The following is a 26,062-nucleotide window of genomic DNA, read 5'->3' on the forward strand; positions in this document are numbered from 1 at the left end:
ATGATAAGAACTCGACAAATGCAATCTCCTATGTGCTGCATTCTGCAAAACACATCAACTGTCCATGATTATATGCCATATGTTAGTATTGACAAATGCTAATTGTTCGACCGCACCTGTTTATATGTACCCCCATCGATTACGAAAATGAACTTTGCTATGTAAAAAGGGGCGACTGTAGAAAATTAGAAATATTGATGTACATAAGCAACGTTCATTTCCCTTTTCCCACTCCTCTCCCTGCGCGCACCATGAATACCGTAAAGCATTGACTGCATCCCTCTGCCAGCAAAGGCCTGTACCCATGTGTACATGACAGCCATCTTAGGCACCCTGGCCTTTTGCCCGCCTAAGATTAGAATCACCGTGTGGTATCCTCCACTTCCCTTGCATGTCCTTGCCTCTGCCTTATGTGTCCTACCTCTGTTCCATCTTGGAATGTGCCTTATCCAAGGTGTTCCACCTTCTCTGGTCAGTTGCCTGCTGGTCTTTGGAGGATGAGGTCCCTAGTTTATATTATACAATAAACTTCCTTCTTTTCATCTCCACCTGCCTGGACTTCTTTTATTGGATGATTCTACATTTTGGCGACGATTGGACTACACCTACGCACAGGGACCTCAACTCATCAACACCTCGTTTTGTGGTATTTTCCTTGTTTACTGAAGATTCAACATATTTGCCTGTTTCAAACTCAAGGATCTTTGCAAGAACTTCGTTCATCTCTCCAGCAACAAAGCAACCAAAGGTACTGTTTATTAACGTATCCTGGTATTTATTAAAACCTGGATCGTTTTTTTTTTTTCAATTAACCTGGACCGCTTTCTTTTACCAGAAAGTTGTGGCTGCTTCCTATAATTGAACTATTTGAACACCCAACGTTCAGATTTTTCTTTATTCATTTCAGCGTTCATTTTAAAAGAGGATTAATTGTTTATAAAACAAATGCATTGAGCGAGCCACTCACCCCGTTGCCTTTCAAACAGTATCCTAGCAACGCTCGAGCTCTGCCATTCCTCCTCAGCTTGCATCTACGCTATCAAAACGGAAACGCTCCTCACACGCGGACACGTCACTCTGCGTTTTGACGTCATTACGTCCTCCGCCATCTTTGCCGGTCCTGTTTTCACAGCGTCTTTCTCCGCTCCGCTCGCCTGCTCAATCAGCTGCTGGGTGAGAAGCGGCAAGTGCTAACCGGCACTTGAACAACAGGAGAAGCGGAAAGCGGTTACAAGCGGCAAGCGGTAAGCCGTATCATCACTCAAGCACTGTTCTGTACCCTAACAGGAGGAGAAATTACAGACGGCGACAAGCGGTAAGCTGTATTTTCAGCCAGCTCGAGACTGATATCTGGCTTCCCGCATTATCTACATTCTCATTGGCTGTCATTGGGAACTACTAACGAGACAGTCGTCTGTAGCCTCAAAGTTTCTGCACATGTATGAAGATTGCCACTCTTCTCAACGCTGATTGGCACAGCATATTGGTATAATTACTTTATGTGATTTGTACAACTCCTTTTAACGCTGATTCACACAGCATGTTGGTATAACTGCTCTATGTGAGTTTTAGAAGTCGTTTTTCCTTCTGCCTTTAGGTTACCCCACCTTCTTTACAGACAGCATCCGTAATTTACTGTTTTTCTCCAAAACATGTCAACACACACGATAACATATTTGTCTTGACTGCTAACTTTGACAGGACCTAAGATATCCAATGATTACTGAAATGCTATCTTCTTTAGGTGGGGCCACACATTTTTCTACGCTAGATCTTTCCTCTGCCTACCACCAGGTAAAACTACACCCATCTTGTCAGGATTTCACAACTTTCATCACTCCCTTTGGGACATATAAATTTCTTAGAATGCCGTTTGGGCTTATTTCTGCGGCCTCGGTATTTCAAAGAGTGATGGAGAGTATTTTGGGTGGTCTGTCTGGTGTTAAGGTCTATCAAGATGACATCCTGGTTCATGGCGTAGGTTCTAAGGAACACGATGACAGAGTGTGCGCGGTCTTGCATAGGTTGCAAGACGCGGGTCTCACACTTAGATTAGATAAATGCAAATTGGGGGTTGAGACAATTGAGTATTTGGGACATCTTGCGTCAGGCTCTGGTATCAAACCTAAACCGTCGTTGGTGGAAGCCATATCCAATCTCAATTATCCCAGTAATAAAGATGAGTTGGTTAAGTTCCTTGGGATGTCAGAGTTCTATAATAAATTTGTTCCTGGTTTTGCCCAGAAGACTGAAAAGTTGAGAGTTTTACTTAGAAAAGGACAAGAATTTGTTTGGGACAAAAGTTGTTGTGAGGAGTATGATCTTATTAAGAAGTGCCTCAATAATGCGCAGAATCTTGCTAGCTTTGATCCCACTAAAGATTCCTATATTATGACTGATGCCAGTTGCAAAGGTATTGGAGCTGTTCTTTTGCAGAAGGGTGAGGAAACTGACAACACCATACTCTTCATTTCAAGACCTCTAAGAGGTGCTGAGGAAAATTATTCCGTGGTGGAAAAAGAAGCTCTGGCTGTTTATTGGGCTGTTAATAAATTAAAGAAATTTGTCTGGGGCAAAAGGTTTTCTGTTATCTCTGACCACAAACCTCTTAAAGAAGTTTTTGAAAAAAAGGGGATTGATTGCATATCGCACAGGATAAGAAAATGGGTTGTCGCTTTGCAGGACTTCGAATTTGGTGTGTCTTATCTACCTGGATCTAATAATATACTTGCCGATTGTTTGTCCAGGCTCACGGGCAAGGCTTCTTCTGAAGAACAACGTGACGATTTTTTTTGTTGTAATGAAGACTTGTCAGAAGATGTAAAAGTTTGTGTGGTCACCGAGGGTGTTATTACGGAGGATGAGTGGATCAGTGAACTGAGATCTGATTTAGACCTTCAACAAGTCATTACATATGTTCGTGATGGTTCTCCTGAAAGACACTGTGTTTCGTGTCCGAAATGACAGGCTCTCCTCATGAGAAATAAACTCTGTTCTTGATTCCTGCTTCCAGCGCCCGTCTCTTTATTTGGTAATTATTCAGAATGGAAACTAAGAGGCGTCTTGCGCCAGCAGCCTGGGCATCGATAGTAATCTGGGCTCCTGTTTTACACTGTGCGTTATACATATGCACATAACATGTAGGAAAAGGTGTGACCTCCAAATCTGGTTCTGTATGTGTGGGGTATGTGCAAGTAGGAGTCCTGCTAAACAGAGGTGTCGGGTGGGTTTACGTAGTGCTTTGTAGGTGTGAGGATTAAATCTGAGTGTATTTTTGAATGGGTAGTCAGTGGCGTTTGAGATGTAGTGTAATGTGGCTTTGGTGTAGGCAGTTTAGAGCAATTCTGGCTGCCACGTTTTGAATGGTTAACAAAGTATGGTGAGTGGTTAGCTGATTTGAGCATCTAGGATGTTACTGTAGTTTAGTTTGCTTGTAACAAGGGTGATTGATTGTTTTGCTGGTGTTAGTCGGGAGCCATTTAAAGTTTTCCCTCAGCCTCTTCAGGGTGTGAAAGCACAGGATTGACTTGGTACGGTCTAGATTGTAGTCAATGACTTCCAGAGGTTCTTAGCATGGGTGGTGGGCATGGTTCCCAGTAATGCCACCCACCAGGTGTAGTCCCGGGAGGTGTTCTTGCATGCTTTAAAACCATATGTTTTGTTTTGGAAAGTGCTGAAGCCTGATCTAGTCCCCAGGCACCCACCAGTTGCAAAAAACACCCCCCCACCCCAACCAGTAAATTGCTCAGGGGGGGGGGGGGGAGGCAAAGCAGCAGCCTTAACATGGAGGTACAGGGTACAAAATGGCCTCTGGTGATTAGGACTAGGCGCAGGGAAGTCCTAGGTGTCTAGGTTGTCACTTGCCTAATGGATATTGCCCCACCCTTTAGAAGGACTTTCGTAATGTTGCATACCACCACAAGCTTACCCACTTTGGCAAACCATGAAGGATGCTTACTATCCACGACTGACTGCCACCTAAACGTATATCTTACAAAACTAGGAGGTCCACGCCTATCCACAAGACGAAGGGTTAAAAGAAATGTAAACGCCAGCCTCTTATGAACAGCTTATATACAAAATGCCACACCTGACAGACCACACTGTAGCTCATATATTATATACAAAATGCTGCACAAGAGGTTTACCTCCACATCTGGACCCCATTCATTAACAGACTCACTGGGAGCACACTAAGCCAAGTCTACTACAACCAGACATCTACGACACACCCTCACTTTGGTATAAACATCGCCATACAAATTAGCATGGGCGAATTTTGAGAATTCGCAATTCGCGAATTTGCGAATTGGCAATCTGAAAAATTTGCGAATTCGCGGATTTTTTTGTTTTTGCGTGTTCGCGAGGCGCTTTGCGTGTTCGCTGGTGTTCGCGAGGCGCTTTGCAATTTCGCGAGGTTTTTTTTTTGCCTGCTTAATCACTGCCACCCTCTCGTTTTTTATGCCCATCTGCCCTCTGTACCACTCGTTTCTGTGCCCTTCTGCCCCACTCATTTTTTGTCCCCTTCTGCCCTCTGTCCCACTTTTGTGCCCTTCTGCCCTCAGCCCCACTTAGAATGGCGCCGGCAAGCTGCCAGCACCATTCTAAAATAGCTAGAAATAGCTTCAACAGGAAGCACTAATAGATAAAGTAAAGCAGGTGCTCCAGTTGAAGGTCAAATTAAGTTACACAATCATTAATCACCCCAAGTTTGGGGTGATTAATGATTGTGTAACTGAATTTGAGCAGCACCTGCTTTACTTTATCTATTAGAGCTTCCTGTTGAAGCTGACTTTTGTAACTATTTTAGAATGGCTCTGGCAGCTTGCCGGCACCATTCTAAAAGAGTTACAAAAGTCAGCTTGAACTTTTGACCCAATCAGTCCCGTTCGCGGATTTTGCAGGAAATTTGCGAATCTCGCGGATTGCGAATTTACCGAAAATCCGCGAGCGGAACGGATTTTCCGCCCATGCTTACATACAAATGTGCTTTACTTACACCTCCCCGGTGATACAAATGACATTGCCATGGCCACTTTTCTGTATTCACAAACACACACATTCACCAGTCATGTGGCAGATATCTATTTTTACATGACACACACTAGCAACGAACATCCACTTCTTCCTCCTTGTCCAGAAGTCTAGAAGCACACAGTACGCTTTGCTTTTGATAGGATTTCAACTTTTTGTCAGTTCAAAAATCTACCATTTTATTACTGTATCTATTAGCTATATATGATGGCTTTGTTATACAACGTAAGGAAATCTTGTAAGGTCCTGCTCTGTACTAGTAGGTAATGTTATACCATTAACATTGATCAACGTCCGTGTCAGTTTGTTTTTTATGTCTGAAAAACTATAAATAAACACGTAAATAACCACTCAAAATAAAACCTACTTGGAAATAGGTGATAGAAGATATGACCAAAGAAACGGTCTCTCAGTGTACACAAAGGCAACCTCCAGCTGGATTTCATGGGTGAAAATTCTCAATTTTGAGACCCATCAAAGACTGTTTTCCAAAAGCAAGTATGCTTCTTGCAAGCATTAAACTGCCCACAAGGTCAAGTTAGTACTGTGGGACACCTTTCCTGCCAACCTGAAGGGTTATAGGAGAGCCCAGAAGACTGCAGTTGTTGACACTTTTGAAAGGCAAGTAGCAGCAGGTTCCGGCCAGAGGAATTAGTTACCTTCCGTAATTCTTTTTTCTGGCAGATCCTCTATCATACTGCAAAATCTGCACCTTTAATATCCTCCCAAATGACAGACTGGACCGGGATAGTTTTGTCAAATTTTCCTGCCCTCAGATGGGAAGAACAAAGGAAAATAACTGTGTGCTGAATAATAACTTGGGACCTTTTTAGTTGTTGGAATCCACTCCACAGAACGAGGTGGCGGAAGGAAGATGAGGAATCTCCTCTTAGAATATCCACCTGGGATAGAGTAACTTGTTCTTCTGATGGATACTTTTAACTGTAATATGATCAATAGGGGGAGGAAGAAGCTCTGATCCATTCAGCTTCGTGTTGAAGGTAAATAATCAAATGGGGACTGGATCACTTGTACCTGTAATACCAGGGTCAGGTGTGGTAACCAACTTAAAATCCCTCATTCACGAACAGGAGTGTTATAGGGATATATCTTAGTTCTCCCCTTCTCAAGAAATTTGAAAGCATCATCAGGTATTTTTGATAAAATGCTTTCCTCCACCTGGGGGTTGAACCACTGATTTAGATAGTAGTGATCAGAAATGAGGTGAAAAAGTGAAGTGAACAAAACAGCAATTGAGCTAAATTTGCTTCTCTCCCCTACTAAATAACTTTATTCAGAAGGAGAGGTGGCAAGGTTAAAATATTTGGGTGGTGAGTGTATAGAAAAGTTACTATTCTATAACACCGTGTAGTTCATGTGAAGGTCAAGGTTGACATGTATCAGCTCCTGTGACCAGGACCTACCACGAGTGGCAGCCGAGCAGGGCTCCATCACAGAAACTTTGACTCCATCTATCGCAACCAGATGTCCCAATAAGGTGATATACGTTTTAACGTACTAGAAAATTGTAAATCTTTGAAAATTCATCTCTCTGGTTCCCTACATTGGATTTTTGTTGTTTTGGTGTCATTTTAAAGATAAAATATTTCCTAGTGTTATAAATTGGGGTTGGTTTCTTAATGTGCATTGTGTCCAAATTATTTACTGAACTGGTGTTTTTAAATCCTTTTACATACCTGTCTTGAAGTTAAGCCTACCTGCTCTCAGCCAAGCTACCAAGGGTTGAGCATAGGAATGATATTCTAAGACATATTCTGAGCCCTATACTGTGTTAGTGGCCTTATTACCAGTGGCAGATATACATTTGCCCCTACTAATAATCCATTTTCCAACACAACAAACATTTTCCTAAAGTTCAGCCTTGCTGCTCTGCTTTCCACAAAACCCATTATGAATACCTGCTCATCTGTGTGATCTGGACTACTGATACATCACAGAAAGGACACTTAATCAGATGATGTTGCAATTAGAGTTCAAGATACAACTAAGAGCAAAAGAGTAATTTTGTGCTTGATCTACACAAATCGGTGCTTTCAGTGGCAAGATCGAGATAAAATAACAGGATCATTGCAAGTTTAACCTGTGGACATTTAGAGGGCTGTGCTTCGCTTGTAAGGATTAAAGAAATAGAAGAGATGACCTGAGGAAAGCATCCATTTGCTGGATACAGGAAATTGTCAATAGCTTATGCCGATGTCACCTGGTAGGTAAAAGTAGATGGTGCTTACACGATCTAGCTACAGCCTATTAGTGGTTAATATATTTGATAAATCTGGTCATAACTGGAGACTGTTCTCTTTAATGACAGAAATGGTGAGAAGTGCAAATGCCAAACGGATTGCAGATGGGTCATAACCACAATCTGTGCTCTTAATCAGATCATGCTAATTTAGGGGGTAGTTTGGAAGAGTACTACCACCACCAAACGTCTGATTACCTTACACCAATTAGAGGTGGGGAAATTCTAGGTTTCCAATTAACCTAGCCTCATGAGGCAATCTCATCAGTAACCTCTTACTGTACAGTCCATCTGCCTCTGTGTGCTCAAATTATAGTCAATGTCAAGGTGTCCTATTTAGGTTTTATATAGGTCACTTTCTTGGATCACCATCCGCGGCTTGGGAGTCCCAGGCAGGGAAATCACTCAGTAGCTCCCACGCACAGAGAGGTAACTACCTATTGCCAAAAGGGTGTATCAGGCATGGCAATGTTTCTGCAAAGCTTCAATTTATTTACCATAATAGCTGCTCCATTGTAGACATTGCAATCTCCACCTGCCTGTCGGAAATCTTTCAACAAGGGAGGTGGTCCTCTGCCAGGGAAGCTGAGGCCGAAGCCTCTCGGCCCTCAAACAATATAAAAAAAATTGTTCACATTTATACTAATCAAATAATCATTCGTTAGAATAGTTTTTATTGGGATAAAAGTTATTTAAAATATGCAAATTCGGTTTCCAACACTTTGGAAGACTGGAAAATCTCCTTTTACTATCTCACTTTACGCTAAAAATGTTAGCACAGACAGAACAAATACAATTACCTTTTAAGAAACCAGGGTCAAATGTGTGTGTAAAGAAATTTCTCAATCGAAATATTAGCACTTGTTCCTTACGTCATTCTTTTCCTTTTTAGGCTGAATTTCAGCTCCCTTGGTTTCCTTTTTCTTCGTGTGCGTAATTTCTTCGTTGCTCTTTTCCTTTTTGAGTTGAATTTCAAGCTCAGATTTTTCAAGCTTAACTTTCTTTTTCTTTAAAATACTGTAAACCAAAGGAAAGAAAATCCCAAACGTGTGGTCAACCACTTTGTTTCAACACAAACCAACAATGTAGCACCGCTCATAATAATTACTAGACAAAACCCACATAACCTCAAACTCTTTTCCCTTACTGTTTGCCCTACAAATCCTAAAATCTTCATAGCATTCTTGAAAAACGGTCAGTGTGAGTGAACAGATATTTATTATGTGCACTCTGGTGAGCAAATGTAACATTTCCCATTATAAACCAATGTAGCCAGCCTCCCAATATGCTGTAACTATATTACAAGATTAAGTCCATTTATGCATTTAGGAATGCTGCTTGAAACAAAACTAGCAGACTAGTTTCGCGTCCTCCTAGTGGTGTGGGAAGGTGTGGGTAAATAAAAACAAATTGCAGTCTACATTAAATATTTCTAGTCAGGCAGTAATGTGGAAATGCATCCTAAAAAAAGCTTGGGAGAACATATAGCAAACAAAACAAACAAAAAAAAAAATAGGCATTGTGGGTAAACGTTTGACTGTGAGCAAGGGCATCCGCCCGAAACGCGTCAGTTTTGCTGCTCAGTTTGCCTTAAATAAAAACTACATCTTGCCTTATTGAGGATTCGTTTGGTCGTCTGTTCTGGTTCTTTGAGCCGGGAGATAGATAGATAGATAGATAGATAGATAGATAGATAGATAGATAGATAGATAGATAGATAGATAGATAGATAGATAGATAGATAGATAGATAGATAGATAGATAGATAGATAGATAGATAGATAGATAGATAGATAGATAATCCTTTACCACACCAAACTTCAAATAAAAGACGGCGCTGACTCTGTGAATCTGAATCCAAACAATTTATTTAAATGATCAGTTGCTGCTTAGACGCGTTTCGGCGGGTTGCTCCCACCTTGTATACACACACAGCATGACTGAAACAATTTGTCAGGACTGCCACTCCCGGTCACCCACATCATTTCCAGTATCCCCCAGAGCATCACACTATGGACTTCGGGCTACTTTCATAGACTTCTGGAGACATCATGCCCCCGAGTTTGGCCCAGGTGAAGATGTTGCAAGCCTTGGCAGTAATGCTCTGCAGATCCTGCTACAGTCTTGTCTACCCTTCCAGTCACGAGGGGTACTACTAAATTAAGTAAATCATTTTGACTGGGAGATCCTATAGGAATGTATTTGCTTGTGCACTCATCAATATGCACTAGCAGCCAAGCACAGTTTAGACATCTGAAAAGCTTCTGTGTTCTCACATTCTTTAATGTAAATGAACACTGGAAAACAGCGACTTCAGCTATTGGTTTATAGAATACCATGCAAAAGCAAGATGACTCCATATCTTAGATGACAGAAAAAATGTAAGGAGGTATTTTGTTAATAGTTAGTATATTTCTTTCTAAACATGTGAACAACTGCTTCTAGATTTAAGGAAAACCTCAGCTCGACAAAGAATTGTTGGAATTGTAAAAGGTCTAGTAGTTCACATATTGATGTTCTAGTAAAGCTTAACTCAACTTTTGAAAATGTATCTTGGCTAATATTCAAACACATTTTTAAATAAAGATACTCATTTTATTTGAGTAGGCTAAATGTTTCTCAAACACTATCATACCGTTTGCTATTAAGACAGATGCTATTGTTATTGTTACACAAAATTGGTAGTACGTATAAAGATTATAAATTGTACATGCGTGTTATATACCTGTGAGGGGTTGCCATTGGGGAACAGTGTCTTCCCTACTCGTCCAGATCATTGTACCCGTGACGACCCTTGAGCTAAAAAGCAGACCTGGATGCTTGCCGTCCGCAATCAGTCATCCGACAGGATGACCCCTCCCCTTGCCATGTGTTCCTACAGGAAAAGCGGGTGCGGAACGACGCGGCGGAAGTGGGAGGAGCTGATCCCGGAAGGACAGGTTCGTGGAGAGAGAAAAGGGACCAATTGACACAGGAAGAGGAGGCGACTACAGGAGACGGAGAGGGATCAGGAAGAGGCGAGAGTATGGAGAAGCATGAAGGCAGTATCGAAGTGGAAGACGGAGTTTCAGACGGTAAAGAAACCGAAAGGAGGATCGTGGAGTGGTGGTGCCCACAGGAGGATGATGGATAGTGGCCGCAGCTGAGGAGAGTTGCGGCGGAGTAGGTGAGTGATTGTGAGAAGGGGAGAAAAAGGGAAGGGATCGGAGGTGATGGGAGGGTTGTTGAGAAAACGTATGGGGAGAAGGTGCAGAGAGCGCATAGTAAGTTGCAACACTGACCTCTTAGCCTCTTTAAGTTGTTTAGATATTTCCGATCACCCGGTTGTTTGACCGTAGCCTGAATTAAGGAATAACTGTAGGGAAGACTATTACTCACTGGTCGAACTTGGCTAGTATACACTTTTTCTGCACAATAACCCACGTATTTTTTCGTCTTTCTTGGTTTGGGGTCTTTTTGTTCGTATATAAACACCAGTCGGGTGTGGCGACCGGTACATTAACAAAAGTACTCAAGAAAATCATACAGTGTCTCACGGCTCCTTTCTTGGTCTCCCTTTTTGAGAGCCTTCATGTGAAAGGAACGTGATTTTGTGGAGTAAGTCTGAGCAACGGTTTCCATCAGCCCTGAAGCTACAGGAAGAAAGACGTATACAAGGAGGGAGAAGCGCATTTGAGGGCCCCTATCCCCCAATGACTTGATAAGCTTAAATAAAAATCACCACCATTACCTCTGCATCTGGTTATCTGGCCTGCCCTCCCACAATACCTTATCTGGCATAGCTCACCGTAAAAAGAATTACATAGACTTGTTTGAAGAATTCCAAAGGTTTGACAAGTGTTAGCATCCATTTAAATACATCTCTATTAAAACGTTTACCTTGTTTTATAATAGTACTTGATTCTACTCGAGACAATTTCATTTTAAAAACCATAACTATTTTATGTTATCAAATGATTCTATCACCCATTCTTTCGGCCCGAAAGCCACCCCCATATTTACATTACTTTTGTTACTTTAACGTTTGGTAATCGTAATCCTAAGTGTGTTTTTATTGGTGAAATTACAGCTTTTAAAGAGTAGGATCATCTTTAGCATTATATTACACACTTCTCATATTTACTGTATATATTTATCAATTGTTTCATAACCTTTTTCAATACAAATATTTAACATAAGATATTGGAGCATTCTAATGGCAGTAGTAGAAGGGCCTGGAAACTTGGTTAGATAAGGTCTGTGTCCCAGGAATGTCCTTTGGTACGGTCTTTCAACTTTTCCAGACTACACTTACTAGTTTGTTGTGTCCCAACTATGTATCCATCAATTTACCTCTTCACTTTCTCATTCCAGTTTTGTCTTTTGAGCATTTGCCATTTCCTCCTACAGCTAATCCATTTATAATTTTGGAATTTTGAACTCTATATGCCCCTTCTAACTTTTGAATTGGACCTGTGAGATATGTTTATGTCTCTAATGTTCTAGAGAAGGAGACTTGTAATTTTATAACAATAATGTGCATGTTTCAGGGAAGAAATTAACTTTGTTACAGCTAGCCTTTGTGCACATCTACTGAAACTGGAGTTTGCACAGCTGCCTTTAACTCAAAACCATGAGAAGAGCCATGTTTTTAAATTGTCTACTAACATACAATATGAATGTGCATAGCATTATTACTTACCTGCTTGAGCGGATGGACCACATACCATATAAATCTAGACTTTCCCATAATTCTTTCCCCAAACCCCAAGACCAAATTTGTCAGTGCCACAAGTGAATGTGGAAGCTATTGACCTGCAAAACTAGCAGAGGACAACAAAGGTTTCAGATCCAAGGGCTCCTTTAGTAGTACGTAATATAGGCTAGCTAAATTAAACAATAAATTGCACACAGCTTAGGAAATTAAACGCCAGTGTTGGCAAGTTGACTACGATGTTTGTTGCGCTAAATAGATACAGAAATAAAATACTAAAAGAAATCAGGCAAAGAATAGAAAAAGTCTATTATATAAGCAAAAAATGATTATATTGAAAAACTCGGACCACTTCATATCAAAGGAACTCTTCAAATCCAAAGCACTAATTGGTGCTTTGAAATTTCTATTTTTGCTCTTGATCCAAGTGTGAATACCTGGTTCTGCAGTGCATGCAAAGTCTTAAGTCTGAGTACTTCAGTGTTTGTTAGACTTAAATCTTCAATGACTCTTACTTAGCAGCTAATTCTTTCTTCTCACCCCAGGGTTAGAATGTTGCTTCTGTATCTTTACATCCAACTCAAATTTAACAGACTAATAGCATTACCATACGCTGCCTAAGAATATAGGCTTCACACTTTATTTTAGAGTTTAAAGAGTCAGATTTTAGAGGATTTTCAGAAAACCAAGTGACTGTGATAGTGCAGCGCAAGCCACAGCAGAAATTTCAGGCTTTGATTGATGCTCTTTTGGAATGATTAACAATATTAAGGCAGTCTAAATGGTTATGTGAAGTGTTATTTGCACATTTCCTGTTAATTAAAAAACTGGTACTACAGATGGCTTCATCGAGTAAGTATGTCATTTTAACTTTTATTAAAGTCACTAAAAGGCATCCAGCAGAGTGCTACCAAGACTTGTGAAAACCTGCCAAATGTCTTAAGAAATCAAGCACGCAGTTTGTCATGCAAGAGGAGGAGAGTCATATTAATTTTGCAATTAAAAACCTATATAGAATTTTCGAACTGGCCACTTCATGACAAAGAAGTGGTCAAATGGCTATGTTGGTATGCCTGTTTACAGATAGTTGGATATGATATACCTCGGCCAGTGTTTGCAGCCATCTCAGTTTGAAACTTATGTAGAAAAAGTGTCTTTGCCATTACTGTGTGTAAATGTGAGTGGGGTATTCCATTGATCAAATTTGGCAAATCTGATCATCATTATGAGATGGTGAAAAAAAAAGAATCACATTTTTCAACTGTTTTTCCTGATTTTCTGAAATTAAAAAAACAAAAATCTTCTTCCACAGTCCTGGAATTATACCATGCCTCAATCCTCTTTTTTCTAACTGCGGTTATCCTTCTCTCTGTTCAACTTTATAACACAAAGCAGGTGACTAAGAAATTACTTCAACATTCATTATGATCTAAGTTTACTTAGATAAGAAAGATGCTGAATCTTCTTCTATCATGTCTGTTGGATTAAGCCCTCTCTGCAGGGGCATACCCAAACGTTTTGCCTTCTCCCTCTGCCTTTCTGCGCCTGTTTGTGTTGGCTTTTAGGACTGTGCACTTTACCACTACTAACCAATAATAAAGTGCTTGTGGTCTCTCCCGTAAACAAGGTAAAATTGACTTGCACTCAATTGGCAAATTTAATTTACTTGGAAGTCCCTAGTAAAGTTGTACTACAGGTCTCCAGGGCCTCTAAATTCAATGATACTAGTGGGAATGCAACACTTAATGTGCCACCCACTTAAGTCGCCCTTCGAACATGTCTCAGGCCTACCATTGCGGCCTGTGTGTGCAGTTTTTAAACTGATATTTTGATGGGTAGGCCATTAACAGGTAAATAATCAATGGGAGAATGCAACACTTGTACCTGTAATCCCAGGGTCAGGTGTTGTAACCAACTTGAAAAAACCCTCATTCACGTACAGGAGCATCATATCTTGATTCTCCGCTTCTCTTAGAATGTGAAAGCATCACCATCGGGTTTTATTGATAATATGCTTCCCTCCACCTGGAGGTTGACCCACTGGTATTGACAGTAGTAAGAGATTAGGTGAAAAAGTGAAAAGTAAAGTGAGTTAAAATTGCTTCGCTCTCCCTCCTAAACACACTTTATTCAGAAGAAGAAGTGGCAAGATTAAAAAGTGGTGGTGCGTATATAGAAATGCTACTGTTCTATAGCACCGTGTAGTACATGTGAAAGGTCGACATGTTTCAGCCCCATTTATTGCCCAGGAGGAGTCGGATGCCTTTCTTCAGGACCTAATTAGAATTGATGGGTTGCTAATTTTGTAAGCACACTTGGAGGGTAGGTAATTAACTCACCCTTCTTCTGAGTCACAGGTCAGTGGTACCTATAAGTGGAGTAAAAAGCGATTACATAGACGTCCAAAAAATACTTGTTGCATATTCACTTCGTGGATAAATGAACCTCCAGGTAAGTAATTAAAATTAATGACACAAACAAGAATTAACACGAATAAGATGTTGTACCAATTAGGCAGTCACAGAGACAACAAGTATATCAGTGATATACTTATTGTCTAGGCGAAAGCGGCCGATTCCGAGCGGAGGAACAAGACGAGACCCGAGGATTATACCCTGAGAAATCGAAACTTGACAAATAATCGGAGATTTGGAAAACAAAGTTAATTTTTTGAAGATTTGTAAAACGAACATATGATACTGTAAATAGCCTTGAAAAAGCCCCGGCGCAAATCGCCACAGGGGGCGAAACACGTGTCGGCTGTTCATGTTTTAAACCTTATTTAATAAAAGTACTTTTTCTACATCACATGGACTCCTGATTCTGATTACAAGAGCAAGGATTCAGCCTAAGGATATTTACAATCTGGTCAAACGCACTCATCACCCCCCTCAAAGACTTATTGTCTAGGTGACTGCCATACTTGGTACAACGTTGTATACATGCCAATTCGTGTTTATGTCATTAACTTTGCCTAATATACCACACAAGACCTATGCACTTTGCTGTCCAGCAATTATTAATATACTTGTCGTCTATGTGACTGCCTAATTGGTACAAAATCGTATACGTGTTAATATGGCCGGGATGCCCTTCACCCCCTCCCAACACAATCCCCAAGGATGGGAAGTCGGACGCAGTTCTGAACTTTTGGAAGGCGGGAGGGAGTCACCCTCCCGGCCGTATTTATTAAAATATGAAACAAAATTAAAACATTAAATAAAAGTTTCATAATCATGTACAATTTTACATTTATTACATTTCGATGAAGACATGTTCTTTGGCTAACCTTAACAAATCTCTAATACAAAGGTTTCCTAGCCGAGTCTAACATCCTGCAAATGCATACATTCTAAATTAAAATTGTACATCCTAGCATTAAGGGCCAACGGCAAGGTCTTAACCGGTGTCAGATCCCTACTACCAAAACTGTCGCCCTCACGGTGTGAATGGCGCATGCGCAGAGAACTGTACCCTCATTGCCAACTCTAATTTCCCTTGTCTTGTTGGGGGCCCCCCTTTCCGCTCGACGCCATCTTAAAGGTCGTCCGAGCTCCCGTGTGAGGTATCTGTAGGAAGGACAGCGTGGACTCCCCCCCCCCCCCCCCCTCCCCCCCTATCCCCCCCCATCCCCACACTCTATATCCGCCGTCGCGGATATCCGGGCCCCGGGAAATTCGTAGGAGGGGCATATAGCCGCCTCCTCCCCTGGAAGGGGCCAATGGCCGTCTCCCCTTAGGCGACCCATCCTTAGTGGGTTCCGCCTCCCAGTGGGAGGGGCCAATGGCCGCCTCCCCCCGGGCGCTCCCATCCATATTGGGTGGCGCCCCACTCTAGGGACCTTGAAATTACTGCTCACCGATCATGACCTTACCGCCCGACCAAAAATAAATGACAGTTGTTCACCTACTAAGGAAGAAAATATCAGCATGTCTAATTGTATCAAACCTGTTTTACTCCTAAAAAGAAAAAACTGAATCCTACAGACAGAAGGCACATCCTCAACCTAAACATTCCTTTACTTTTATACAGAGGAAAATGGGGCCTATCACAGCAAAACATTATTGCAAATCAAACATTGCCATAAGGGGCTGGTGGGTGGGTCAAAATTGCTCCTTGTTCCGTCGAGGGCTCACGAGCAACGAGTAGGTGCAACCTTCAGAGCACAGGAACAAGAGGACGCTTCTTCGGATTCCGGATTCCCGCTCTATTTATTCTTCTTCGGGAGGGCGTGTACCCTCCTCTGGTACGCCTACTGGGCGTGGTCATCGGTGTAGGTGTCTAGGACAACCCCTCTTGGGCGGGAAAAGGCGCGCCCCGGCTACGCCGCTTCGGGCATACCAGCCGAGACACGCCCCCCCGCCCAAAATGGTTTCCCGGGAGGATCAGGGCACCCAACCATACGTTCGGGGGGACCGAGTGGTCGCCCCTTTCCATTCTTGTTTGTGTCATTAATCTTGATAACTCACCTGGAGTTTCATTTTCCGCGAAGTGAATATGCAACAAGTATTTTTTGGAAGTCTATGTAATCTGTTTTTACTCCACTGATCGGTACCGCTGACCTGTGATTCAGAAGAAGGGTTAGTTAATGACCTACCCTCTAAGGGTGCTACAAAATTAGCAACCCATCAATTCTAATTAGGTCCTGAAGAAAGCCCTCCGACCCCTCCTGGGCAATAAATGGGGCTGAAACATCTTGACCTTTCGCATGTACTACACTGTGCTATAGAACAGTAGCATTTCTATATATGCACCACCACTTTTTAACCTTGCCACCTAGTCTTCTGAATGAAGAGTGTTTAGGATGGAGAGTGAAGCAATTTTAACTCCAGGTGGAGGGAAGAATCTAGAAAAAACCCGATGATGCTTTCACATTCTAAGCGAAGCAGAGAGTCATGATCTACTGCTCTGAATGCTCCTGTACGTGAATGAGGGTTTTTTTAAGTTGGTTACAATACCTGACCCTAGAATTATAGGTACAAGTGCTCCATTCTCCCATTATTTACCTTCGATAGGAAGCTGAATGAATAGCAGCTTCTTCCTCCCTCCTTGGATTACACAATGGGCCATAAACCGCAATATAGCAGGGTGCAGTGTATTGAAAAATGGGACATATACTTCAACTTTTATATGACCTGTTAATGGAAAACTCTTAAATTCATTTTTCACTACTGCAAGATCTGCCTCTCCCATAGAATAACATAGGGTTAGTTTATTACATTTAATAAGAAATAACTTTCAATTGGTAACAAGTAAGATGCAGAATTTGGTCTCTAAAGAATTGCAATTTAAATTAATTAAAGAGGGCTATAAAGTTACGATCCTGAAAAAGCCACTTTTAGAAAGTTGTCATTTTCTTGTCTCAATCATTTGTTGCCTGCAGCCTGTATCCTAGGTCACACGACTAGGTTTAGTTGGCCTTTGTGTATTGCCCAGATAGTAAAACAAAGGGGGAATAGGTGTTGGCAGGTTGGCCAACTCTGCCTTGATAGGGTGCAGAACTATCACCTGCCACACTTGCCCATCACAAAAGACTGCATCAACACACCCACAAAGGGTTTCCCACTACACCTATGTGGTCCCAGAGATGCCGAAGCAGGGAGGCAGAACATTCCAGGCACCTCTATAGGGGGATGTCACTAGACATTTCTTCCACTTAAAGATGAGCACCAGGTATGAATAGTTGACCCTTCATACCAAACTCTTCAGTATACCCTGAACCGGTGGAAGACTCAAAAGGACTGGTATGCTGCAAGGACTGGACCTGTATGTTGAAACAAGGGCTACTGGAGTGGCTCAAAGGGATAGTTGGTTGACCTCCAGATCAGAGCATCAGGGACAGAAAATGCTCCAACAACCTTGAGCCCAGCACATGGACTATGCCTGTTGTAAATTGTGTCCCCTAGGTGGTGTCACCCCAGTCCTGGCCCCCTGGAAGTGAGCCTAAGATGTTCTGCCAGTCCAGCTGTTGCTGCTCTCTCAGTACTGCCCAAAAGACCTCTTCACACAGCTCCGCATCGGAACTGCTGATGTGCGACATCTGATGTAAGACCCCACAGCTCTTCTGAACCACTGCTGCATGACACCTGCTCAACTCAGGACCTCATTACAGCTCTGCAGCTCACTGAAACAGTCACTGCACAACACATCCTCAATGAGGGATCTCTCACTGCAACCACGATTTGAAGTGCTTTGTTCAGCAAGTCTAACTTGGTCCCTGTACCCAGACCGCACTCCATTGCAGTCAGATTGAACTTGTGATTTTCGTCCCCATCCGGCTTGACCAGATCATACAATTGGTGCTTTGTGCTTTTAAGAACGGTTTCTACTTAAGTCTTTAAAATTTCATCTCTCTGGTACTACTAATTGGATTTTTGTCATTTCGGTCTCAAATAATTACATTTTACGCTTTTGCTGCCGTAGCGCTGTTGTTGGCGCTACAGTTGGAACTCTTGTTGCCTGATCCCGTGGCTGCTACTCGCCGCACCCGCTCCGCGGGTGCCGCTTCGCCCTGTTGGCTGGGGGCTGCTCTGAGGAGAAAACTAAGACCTTGAGGCTGCTTGTGGGAGCGAGGCGCTGCGGGGCTGCGAGCGTGTGCAGGGACTCCATTGCCCAGGAGTCCCTGCGTGACCAGCAAGACCTTCCGGTCCGCTCTCCCCGTGGCCCGCCCACCGCCCACAGGAGGGTACTTTACCTCCTCTTCCTCCACTGTTCCTTGGGACGCTTTTGCTGCCGTAGCGCTGTTGTTGGCGCTACAGTTGGAACTCTTGTTGCCTGATCCCGTGGCTGCTACTCGCCGCACCCGCTCCGCGGGTGCCGCTTCGCCCTGTTGGCTGGGGGCTGCTCTGAGGAGAAAACTAAGACCTTGAGGCTGCTTGTGGGAGCGAGGCGCTGCGGGGCTGCGAGCGTGTGCAGGGACTCCATTGCCCAGGAGTCCCTGCATGACCAGCAAGACCTTCCGGTCCGCTCTCCCCGTGGCCCGCCCACCGCCCACAGGAGGGTACTTTACCTCCTCTTCCTCCACTGTTCCTTGGGACGCTTTTGCTGCCGTAGCGCTGTTGTTGGCGCTACAGTTGGAACTCTTGTTGCCTGATCCCGTGGCTGCTACTCGCCGCACCCGCTCCGCGGGTGCCGCTTCGCCCTGTTGGCTGGGGGCTGCTCTGAGGAGAAAACTAAGACCTTGAGGCTGCTTGTGGGAGCGAGGCGCTGCGGGGCTGCGAGCGTGTGCAGGGACTCCATTGCCCAGGAGTCCCTGCGTGACCAGCAAGACCTTCCGGTCCGCTCTCCCCGTGGCCCGCCCACCGCCCACAGGAGGGTACTTTACCTCCTCTTCCTCCACTGTTCCTTGGGACGCTTTTGCTGCCGTAGCGCTGTTGTTGGCGCTACAGTTGGAACTCTTGTTGCCTGATCCCGTGGCTGCTACTCGCCGCACCCGCTCCGCGGGTGCCGCTTCGCCCTGTTGGCTGGGGGCTGCTCTGAGGAGAAAACTAAGACCTTGAGGCTGCTTGTGGGAGCGAGGCGCTGCGGGGCTGCGAGCGTGTGCAGGGACTCCATTGCCCAGGAGTCCCTGCGTGACCAGCAAGACCTTCCGGTCCGCTCTCCCCGTGGCCCGCCCACCGCCCACAGGAGGGTACTTTACCTCCTCTTCCTCCACTGTTCCTTGGGACGCTTTTGCTGCCGTAGCGCTGTTGTTGGCGCTACAGTTGGAACTCTTGTTGCCTGATCCCGTGGCTGCTACTCGCCGCACCCGCTCCGCGGGTGCCGCTTCGCCCTGTTGGCTGGGGGCTGCTCTGAGGAGAAAACTAAGACCTTGAGGCTGCTTGTGGGAGCGAGGCGCTGCGGGGCTGCGAGCGTGTGCAGGGACTCCATTGCCCAGGAGTCCCTGCGTGACCAGCAAGACCTTCCGGTCCGCTCTCCCCGTGGCCCGCCCACCGCCCACAGGAGGGTACTTTACCTCCTCTTCCTCCACTGTTCCTTGGGACGCTTTTGCTGCCGTAGCGCTGTTGTTGGCGCTACAGTTGGAACTCTTGTTGCCTGATCCCGTGGCTGCTACTCGCCGCACCCGCTCCGCGGGTGCCGCTTCGCCCTGTTGGCTGGGGGCTGCTCTGAGGAGAAAACTAAGACCTTGAGGCTGCTTGTGGGAGCGAGGCGCTGCGGGGCTGCGAGCGTGTGCAGGGACTCCATTGCCCAGGAGTCCCTGCGTGACCAGCAAGACCTTCCGGTCCGCTCTCCCCGTGGCCCGCCCACCTCCTACAAACGGCCCATATATTCTACCCTGAGGCTTCCGCGACGCGGGACGCGTGCGGGTCCAAGCGCGGGGCGAAGACCGGGCAAAGAGCGGGCCGTTTGAGGCCGTTCGAGGTCTGAGCGGTCTGGTCTGGGCCCCCTCTCTTGCACTTTCGCCTCGCACTTGTTGTTTGCTCATTTTTGCTGCCCAGCCTGTTAGACTCAGTTAGTCCATGTGTACTCGCGTCACACGCAATAGGGCGGCCAAGGGGGGGCCGGCACCAAACGGGCCCATGGACGATTTCATTACGCGGACAACCAAGGCTATAGACCTTGAAATTGACAAACTGCAAACCAGAGTGTCCCTTGACCTGGAAGCGGCCAGGAAGTTGTCACTCGATTTTGCCTCACGCAAGAAATCTTCTCTTGGCCATATAGCTACAGCTATCTCCCCTAAACACACCGGCAAGCGGGAGGGTGTTATAGTAGAGGTTGATGTCCACGATACGCATGTCCCGCCCACTCCCTCCCTCCCACTCCCATTATTAGGTCTACCTGCTTTGCCCGACGCCCCCCCTACTGTTGAGGACAGTCCTCTTGCTTCCCCTACTTCTTCATCTGATATATCCCTGGCCTCTACTACATATGGCGGTTTTGATAATATCCCGGGGAATCCCAATAAGAGGAAACGTTCACCCAGCCCAACTTCCCCTCGGAAGAAACTGCCAATGCAGGGTGCTAATTTGATCACTAGTGATAATATATTAGTGGCCACCAGTCCGGCCATTCCTCTCCCTTACCCATTGGTCCCTGGTGGTGAAAATATTGTGGGGCAAGGCCCTCCAGACTCTGGAAGTACCTCACAACCTGTAAGACCAGATGCGGGCTGGACAAACCAGGATGGGAGGGAGCGGGAATTCATAGGAGTGGTTTGGGAGTCTCTAAAAAACCTTTTATCTCCCCTGGATCTAAGGCTTTCCCGCATAGAGAATAATCTCCTTGAAATGGAGAAAAGTATCATCGCCTTGGCCACTCTTGGCCTAAGAAGCCTTGAATGCCAGGGGGTGATCGATAGTAACCCGCTTACAGAGGTTCCTACCCCATCCCCTACAGCTATCCCTGGTTTGCCCCCCAACCCTACTTTGCCCTGTTTTACCCACCCTATTCCCAAACCCCGCACCAGGAATCTCATTACTGCAAACCCGCCCCCTCAGGCCAGGGCTACTATCCCAAATGCTCCAGTGACACATACTAATACTGGCTCTACATCAACTATATTGAGAGCCCGGAACCCAATTAGCTCCAACACCGGCCCTGCCCAGGCATCTCGCACCAATACCACAACAGCCACACCGAGAGCCCAGAATTCAGCTATTAATAGCTCACGTCCCGCAAAGGCCCCTCGGAATAAACCCCCAACCCATTCTGTTAGGGGTCCCCACACCAGGAGCAACTTTCGAGGAGGTTATATTGACCTTCCTCCAGAAGCAAATGATTATATGGTGGTCTTGACGGGTGTCCCGGAACTGGAGAATGGCCAATATGAAGACCAGCACTCGCTACGTAACAAAGTGATGTACTGGCTTAACACTTATAGGCCTATTCCTAATGGAAGAAAGAGTAGAGTCTTAACGACTCGTAGAGTCCCCTGGGTGGGCACCACGAGGAAATCAACCCCCGGTGACTGTATAGTCGTAACTTTTGACGACGTGTATACAGCCAGGCACATCTGGTCTCCTGGGAACCAAGACTGGGGCTCCTCTATTACCCCGAGGCCCTTATCATTCTTCTACCCTCCCCGTGCTGTATGTCCGCAGGGGGGACTGTGGCCCCCAGCGCATCAACAGCCTAGCTGGGGATTCCTTCCTACTGTGTTCAATCCAAACAGTTGTTGGCCTGGAAACGTAACTGCTGATGGGTTTGGCAGCCTGGAGGATGTCGATTGACTCCCATCGCCCCCAACTACAGCGATACCAAGTAATCGTAATGGTTCCACATTGGGGAAGGGGAGACCAGCCTTGACGGTTAGTGTAGGTGAGACTGGTACTCTCTCTCCCACCCAGCCTCCAACACAGGCCCCCCTCTCAATGGATCAGGTGCACTCTCCCCCTGTTGTTTGTCCTCCCATTACCCACTTAGCAACAAATTTGATTGTCTCGGAAATCCCGCCATCTGCAACTTCTTTCCATTCTGCCAGGGTCACTGATACTCATGCCATTTCCCCAGTTCTTGAGACACAGTCTGCCAAGACCCTGACATGTGCTCCCCAGCTTAAAATATTAAGCTGGAATGTGGCAGGGCTTGCCCGGAATTTCAATAAACCTGATTGGATCTCCTTTATGGAGCCCTTCGGGATCTGTCTTTTACAAGAAACTTGGTGCCTGGAGCCCGTGCACAGGGTCGGCTTCACCACCTACTCTGTGCCGGCCTCCAGGGCAAAAGGCAGTAAAGGCCGCCCTTCTGGTGGCCTTCTCATCTGGGTAAGTGTTGCTTTGGGTCTAGTAGTAAAGCATACAAACTCACCATCCCCAGACCTTTTGAGGCTTACTATGCAGTGCCCGGGGGGTAATACTCTAGAGCTCTTCAATATGTACCTAAGGGGGACCAGGGCAGGGAATTCGAGCCCTTTGTCCCTAACCGGAGTTGAAGAGGAGCTATTGTTCTAAATTGATGTGGGATTTTTTTATTGTGTTGCATTTTTACTTTATTGCTGCATAAATACTTTTTCATATTGCCTCGAAGTTAATCTGGACTGCTTTGTGCGACTCTACCAGAGGACTCAGCGCATGTTAATATGTGTTTTGCTTGGGTTCCTCCCTGAGGAATTGTGGATGCTGCTTGAGTAGGGTTTGACCCCCTCAACCAGTATCCCAATTTCCTACAGTGTCTTACCTAGATTTAAAGACACTTGCCGACTTTTTAGATGAGATTTTTTCTAAATCTCTTTAACCTGTGAACCATTGGAATGTAAGGCTTTTGGCAACTTTCTCAAAAGTTCTTCTGACTACGACTAGTAGTTGACTAGTAGTTATGACTAGTAGTTGAGCCTCATGTTCAACGCCCCAATCGTTGTTGAACAGATTCCTGACGAGGGTCTAATCCGGGAGCAAAAGCTTGCCATGACACTTATGAATAATAGCTGTTTTTTCACCATCTAGGGCAGTCAGGAAAGAACAGGGTACATTTATGTTATGTTGGTCATGTTTTCATTTTGTAAAACTCTAAATAAAATTAAAACAACATTGTTGATTCTCTCTCCCTCACCAGATGCCAAGCATCATAGGACAGAGCTCACACAGGAGGTATCACAAACAAGGTATAGGTTTGCTAAAGTCTAGCATCGACTGGTTGCGTAATTGCTTTCATTGCAGGGTTCATGGGATAAGCTCTTCATACTTTCCATAGAGGGAATAACTCCCCTTGACACCACCAAAGATATGTATAGAAAGGTAGTGGATGTATGACGTTACAATGCATACTTTTACCACGCATACCTTTACAACGCGGTTTTTACAACGCATACCATTACAACGCATAGCGCTTTGGGGTGCTGGATAGTGAATAGTTTAATTTACTATTCCAACTCCAGTCCCCGTGGACACTAGGGAAGGTGTTGGATAGTAAATTAAACTTATTCCCTATCCTAGAGCACCCCCCAATGCAATGCGTTGTAATGGTTTGCGTTGTAATGACTGCGTTGTAATGGTAGTGTGTGGTAAAAGATTAGTTGTAAAGATTGTATACCTTCCTAATTATCTGCCATTCATCAATCAAGCCCCTTAGTTACTGACTTTGCAGTCATGTTCATTTCTACGCTGTGCACTTAACTCGCACAGTGCACCAATGAAGATTATTAATTTGGATTTTGGTACAGGAAACCCAATTAATGAATATTGAATGTGCCCTGAAGATGTGGTATTATTGTAAAATCTGTTGGCATTGTATGGTACATATGATGATTAATTAAAAAAATGCAAATCGTGGATTTGTTGATTTTCATAATTGTGCCTCCCATACAATTATCGTTTATATATTTACAACAGTGGTCACATTACCTTCTCACTCAGAGTCCCAAATGTGCTCATCAAGCTACACTCAAACCATTAGTATTGAACAGTCCACTTCTCTGAGAAAGGGCTTTCTTCGTTTGGAGCCTATGTTAACATTTAGGGAGAAATTCATAAAATTCAACCCCCAAAACGGTTTAAATAATTTAATGAAATAGAAAGTCTAAATGCGCCCATAACTGAATGTTGGGAGTAAATGACAATGACAGAAAACGTGTGTCAAGCAGTAGTTTGACTAAAAACCACAAGTCTTGTGCTTCACAGATATAGAGGGACCTGGTAAGCAATTACAGAAAAACAAACTGGACATCATACAGTTTTAACCTCATCGCTGCAGCACAAATTCCGCCGCAGTGCTGAAGATTCCAATCACGGGCGTGGTCATGACGGCTCCCGGCCGTCATCAGCACACGCCCACAATGACTCATGACGGCCGGGAGCCGTCATGAGCATGGAAGAGGTTAACAAAGAGGAAGCCCCGAAGTGGAAAGTGCTCTATGATATACAAAATCTAACTATGGAAGTCTAGGCATTCTTGATCCCCATTTGGGAGGTTCTGTCCTCTTTTTTCTAACCAATCACCAGAAGTGCCCATTTACAAAACTTTGCTCTGATTGAGTCACTTACCCAGGTGCTTCCTCTGCATCTCCAGCCAGGGATCTCTTCCGTTTCCCTTTCTTATTGGTGTTGACAAAATCCTGGTCTACGGGTTCTTTTTTGAAGTTTTTCAAGCTGAAAGGAGACAAAATGTAAAAGGCAATTGAATTCTTACATCACAGTAGATACTTAAGTAATAGAGCTATAACCAATTTAAGGAGAGTGAAACACACTTATGGACATTCTGCAAGATGGAAATGAGCTATAAAAGGATGTGGGAGTGGGGACCCCGCCATTGCAGATACCCTAAATTTTACCTTCATCAGTTGCCTACAATTTTTATGAATTGGAGACTGTGAAACCTCAGTATTAAGAGGTAATGTCTCCCTGCATCAAACCATCGCCCAACACACCCAAAAAAAATAAAAAAAATACTGTCAAGTAAAAAGGCCCACACACTAAGTTCTAGGATAGCGAAATAGTTAAATGATGTATTACAAAATTCAAAAATAAAGCAATACAGAGCCAATGCCTTGAAAGCTCTCAATGTAGCAGGCTAAGCAGAGAAAGAAGAAATCAAGCATTCTTCATAGTCCCACATGGGCAGCCAGAATTGAGAGAAATGGACAGCATCCCTAGCAGAACAGGAAACTCACTGCTCATCCCCAAAAATCAAGAATTTTCAGATATGAAATTAATAGAACTGTAAAATCACTGTAGTGTGAACAAAGGTATAATTTTTTTCAGCAAATCAGACCACAAGTGCATAAAATATAATATTGCATTAGCACCTAAGTACTACACCGCTACATGAATAATTATTCTGCTCCCTCTATGCTGTCATCCGGAGATGCTTGAACAAACTAGATACTAGTATCTAGTGTTATGTTCTAGTACATAGTATTTTTGTGTGTTAATGATGCACAAAAAATATAAATGCAAATAAGTCCTTAACCAAGAGGACATACGCATTCAAGTAATAAAAAGCAACACACAGGTTACGATGTGGCAATAGGTTCTGACCAACAAAATCAACCACTGAAACAATTTCTCTGGAAGACAGGAAAATGTAATCCCTAGAATACTAGGGAGAAGTGTGGCTCACTGGTTAGAAGCGGTAGACCCTGAGGCAGAGGTCTGACCCGGGACCAGGGTTCAGTTCCCGACGCGGCAGGGTCTTGAGCT

General features: G+C 44.3%; 1 protein-coding gene across 1 annotated transcript in view; it reads right to left on the bottom strand.

The window, feature by feature from the left end:
* The window catches only part of LOC147677998 (DNA topoisomerase I, mitochondrial-like), a 1,183,590-nt gene that overhangs the window by 932,999 nt on the left and 224,529 nt on the right, over nucleotides 1-26,062 (bottom strand). Inside the window, exons 12-13 of the mRNA XM_086945880.1 lie at nucleotides 24,908-25,012; nucleotides 8,167-8,311 (exon numbers count right to left, since the gene is read on the bottom strand). Of these exons, the coding sequence (XP_086802006.1) occupies nucleotides 8,167-8,311; nucleotides 24,908-25,012 (250 nt within the window). The remainder of the gene's footprint in view (nucleotides 1-8,166; nucleotides 8,312-24,907; nucleotides 25,013-26,062) is intronic.

This window comes from Lissotriton vulgaris, chromosome 12 (assembly GCF_964263255.1).
Source record: "Lissotriton vulgaris chromosome 12, aLisVul1.2, whole genome shotgun sequence".
Lineage (NCBI taxonomy): Eukaryota > Metazoa > Chordata > Amphibia > Caudata > Salamandridae > Lissotriton > Lissotriton vulgaris.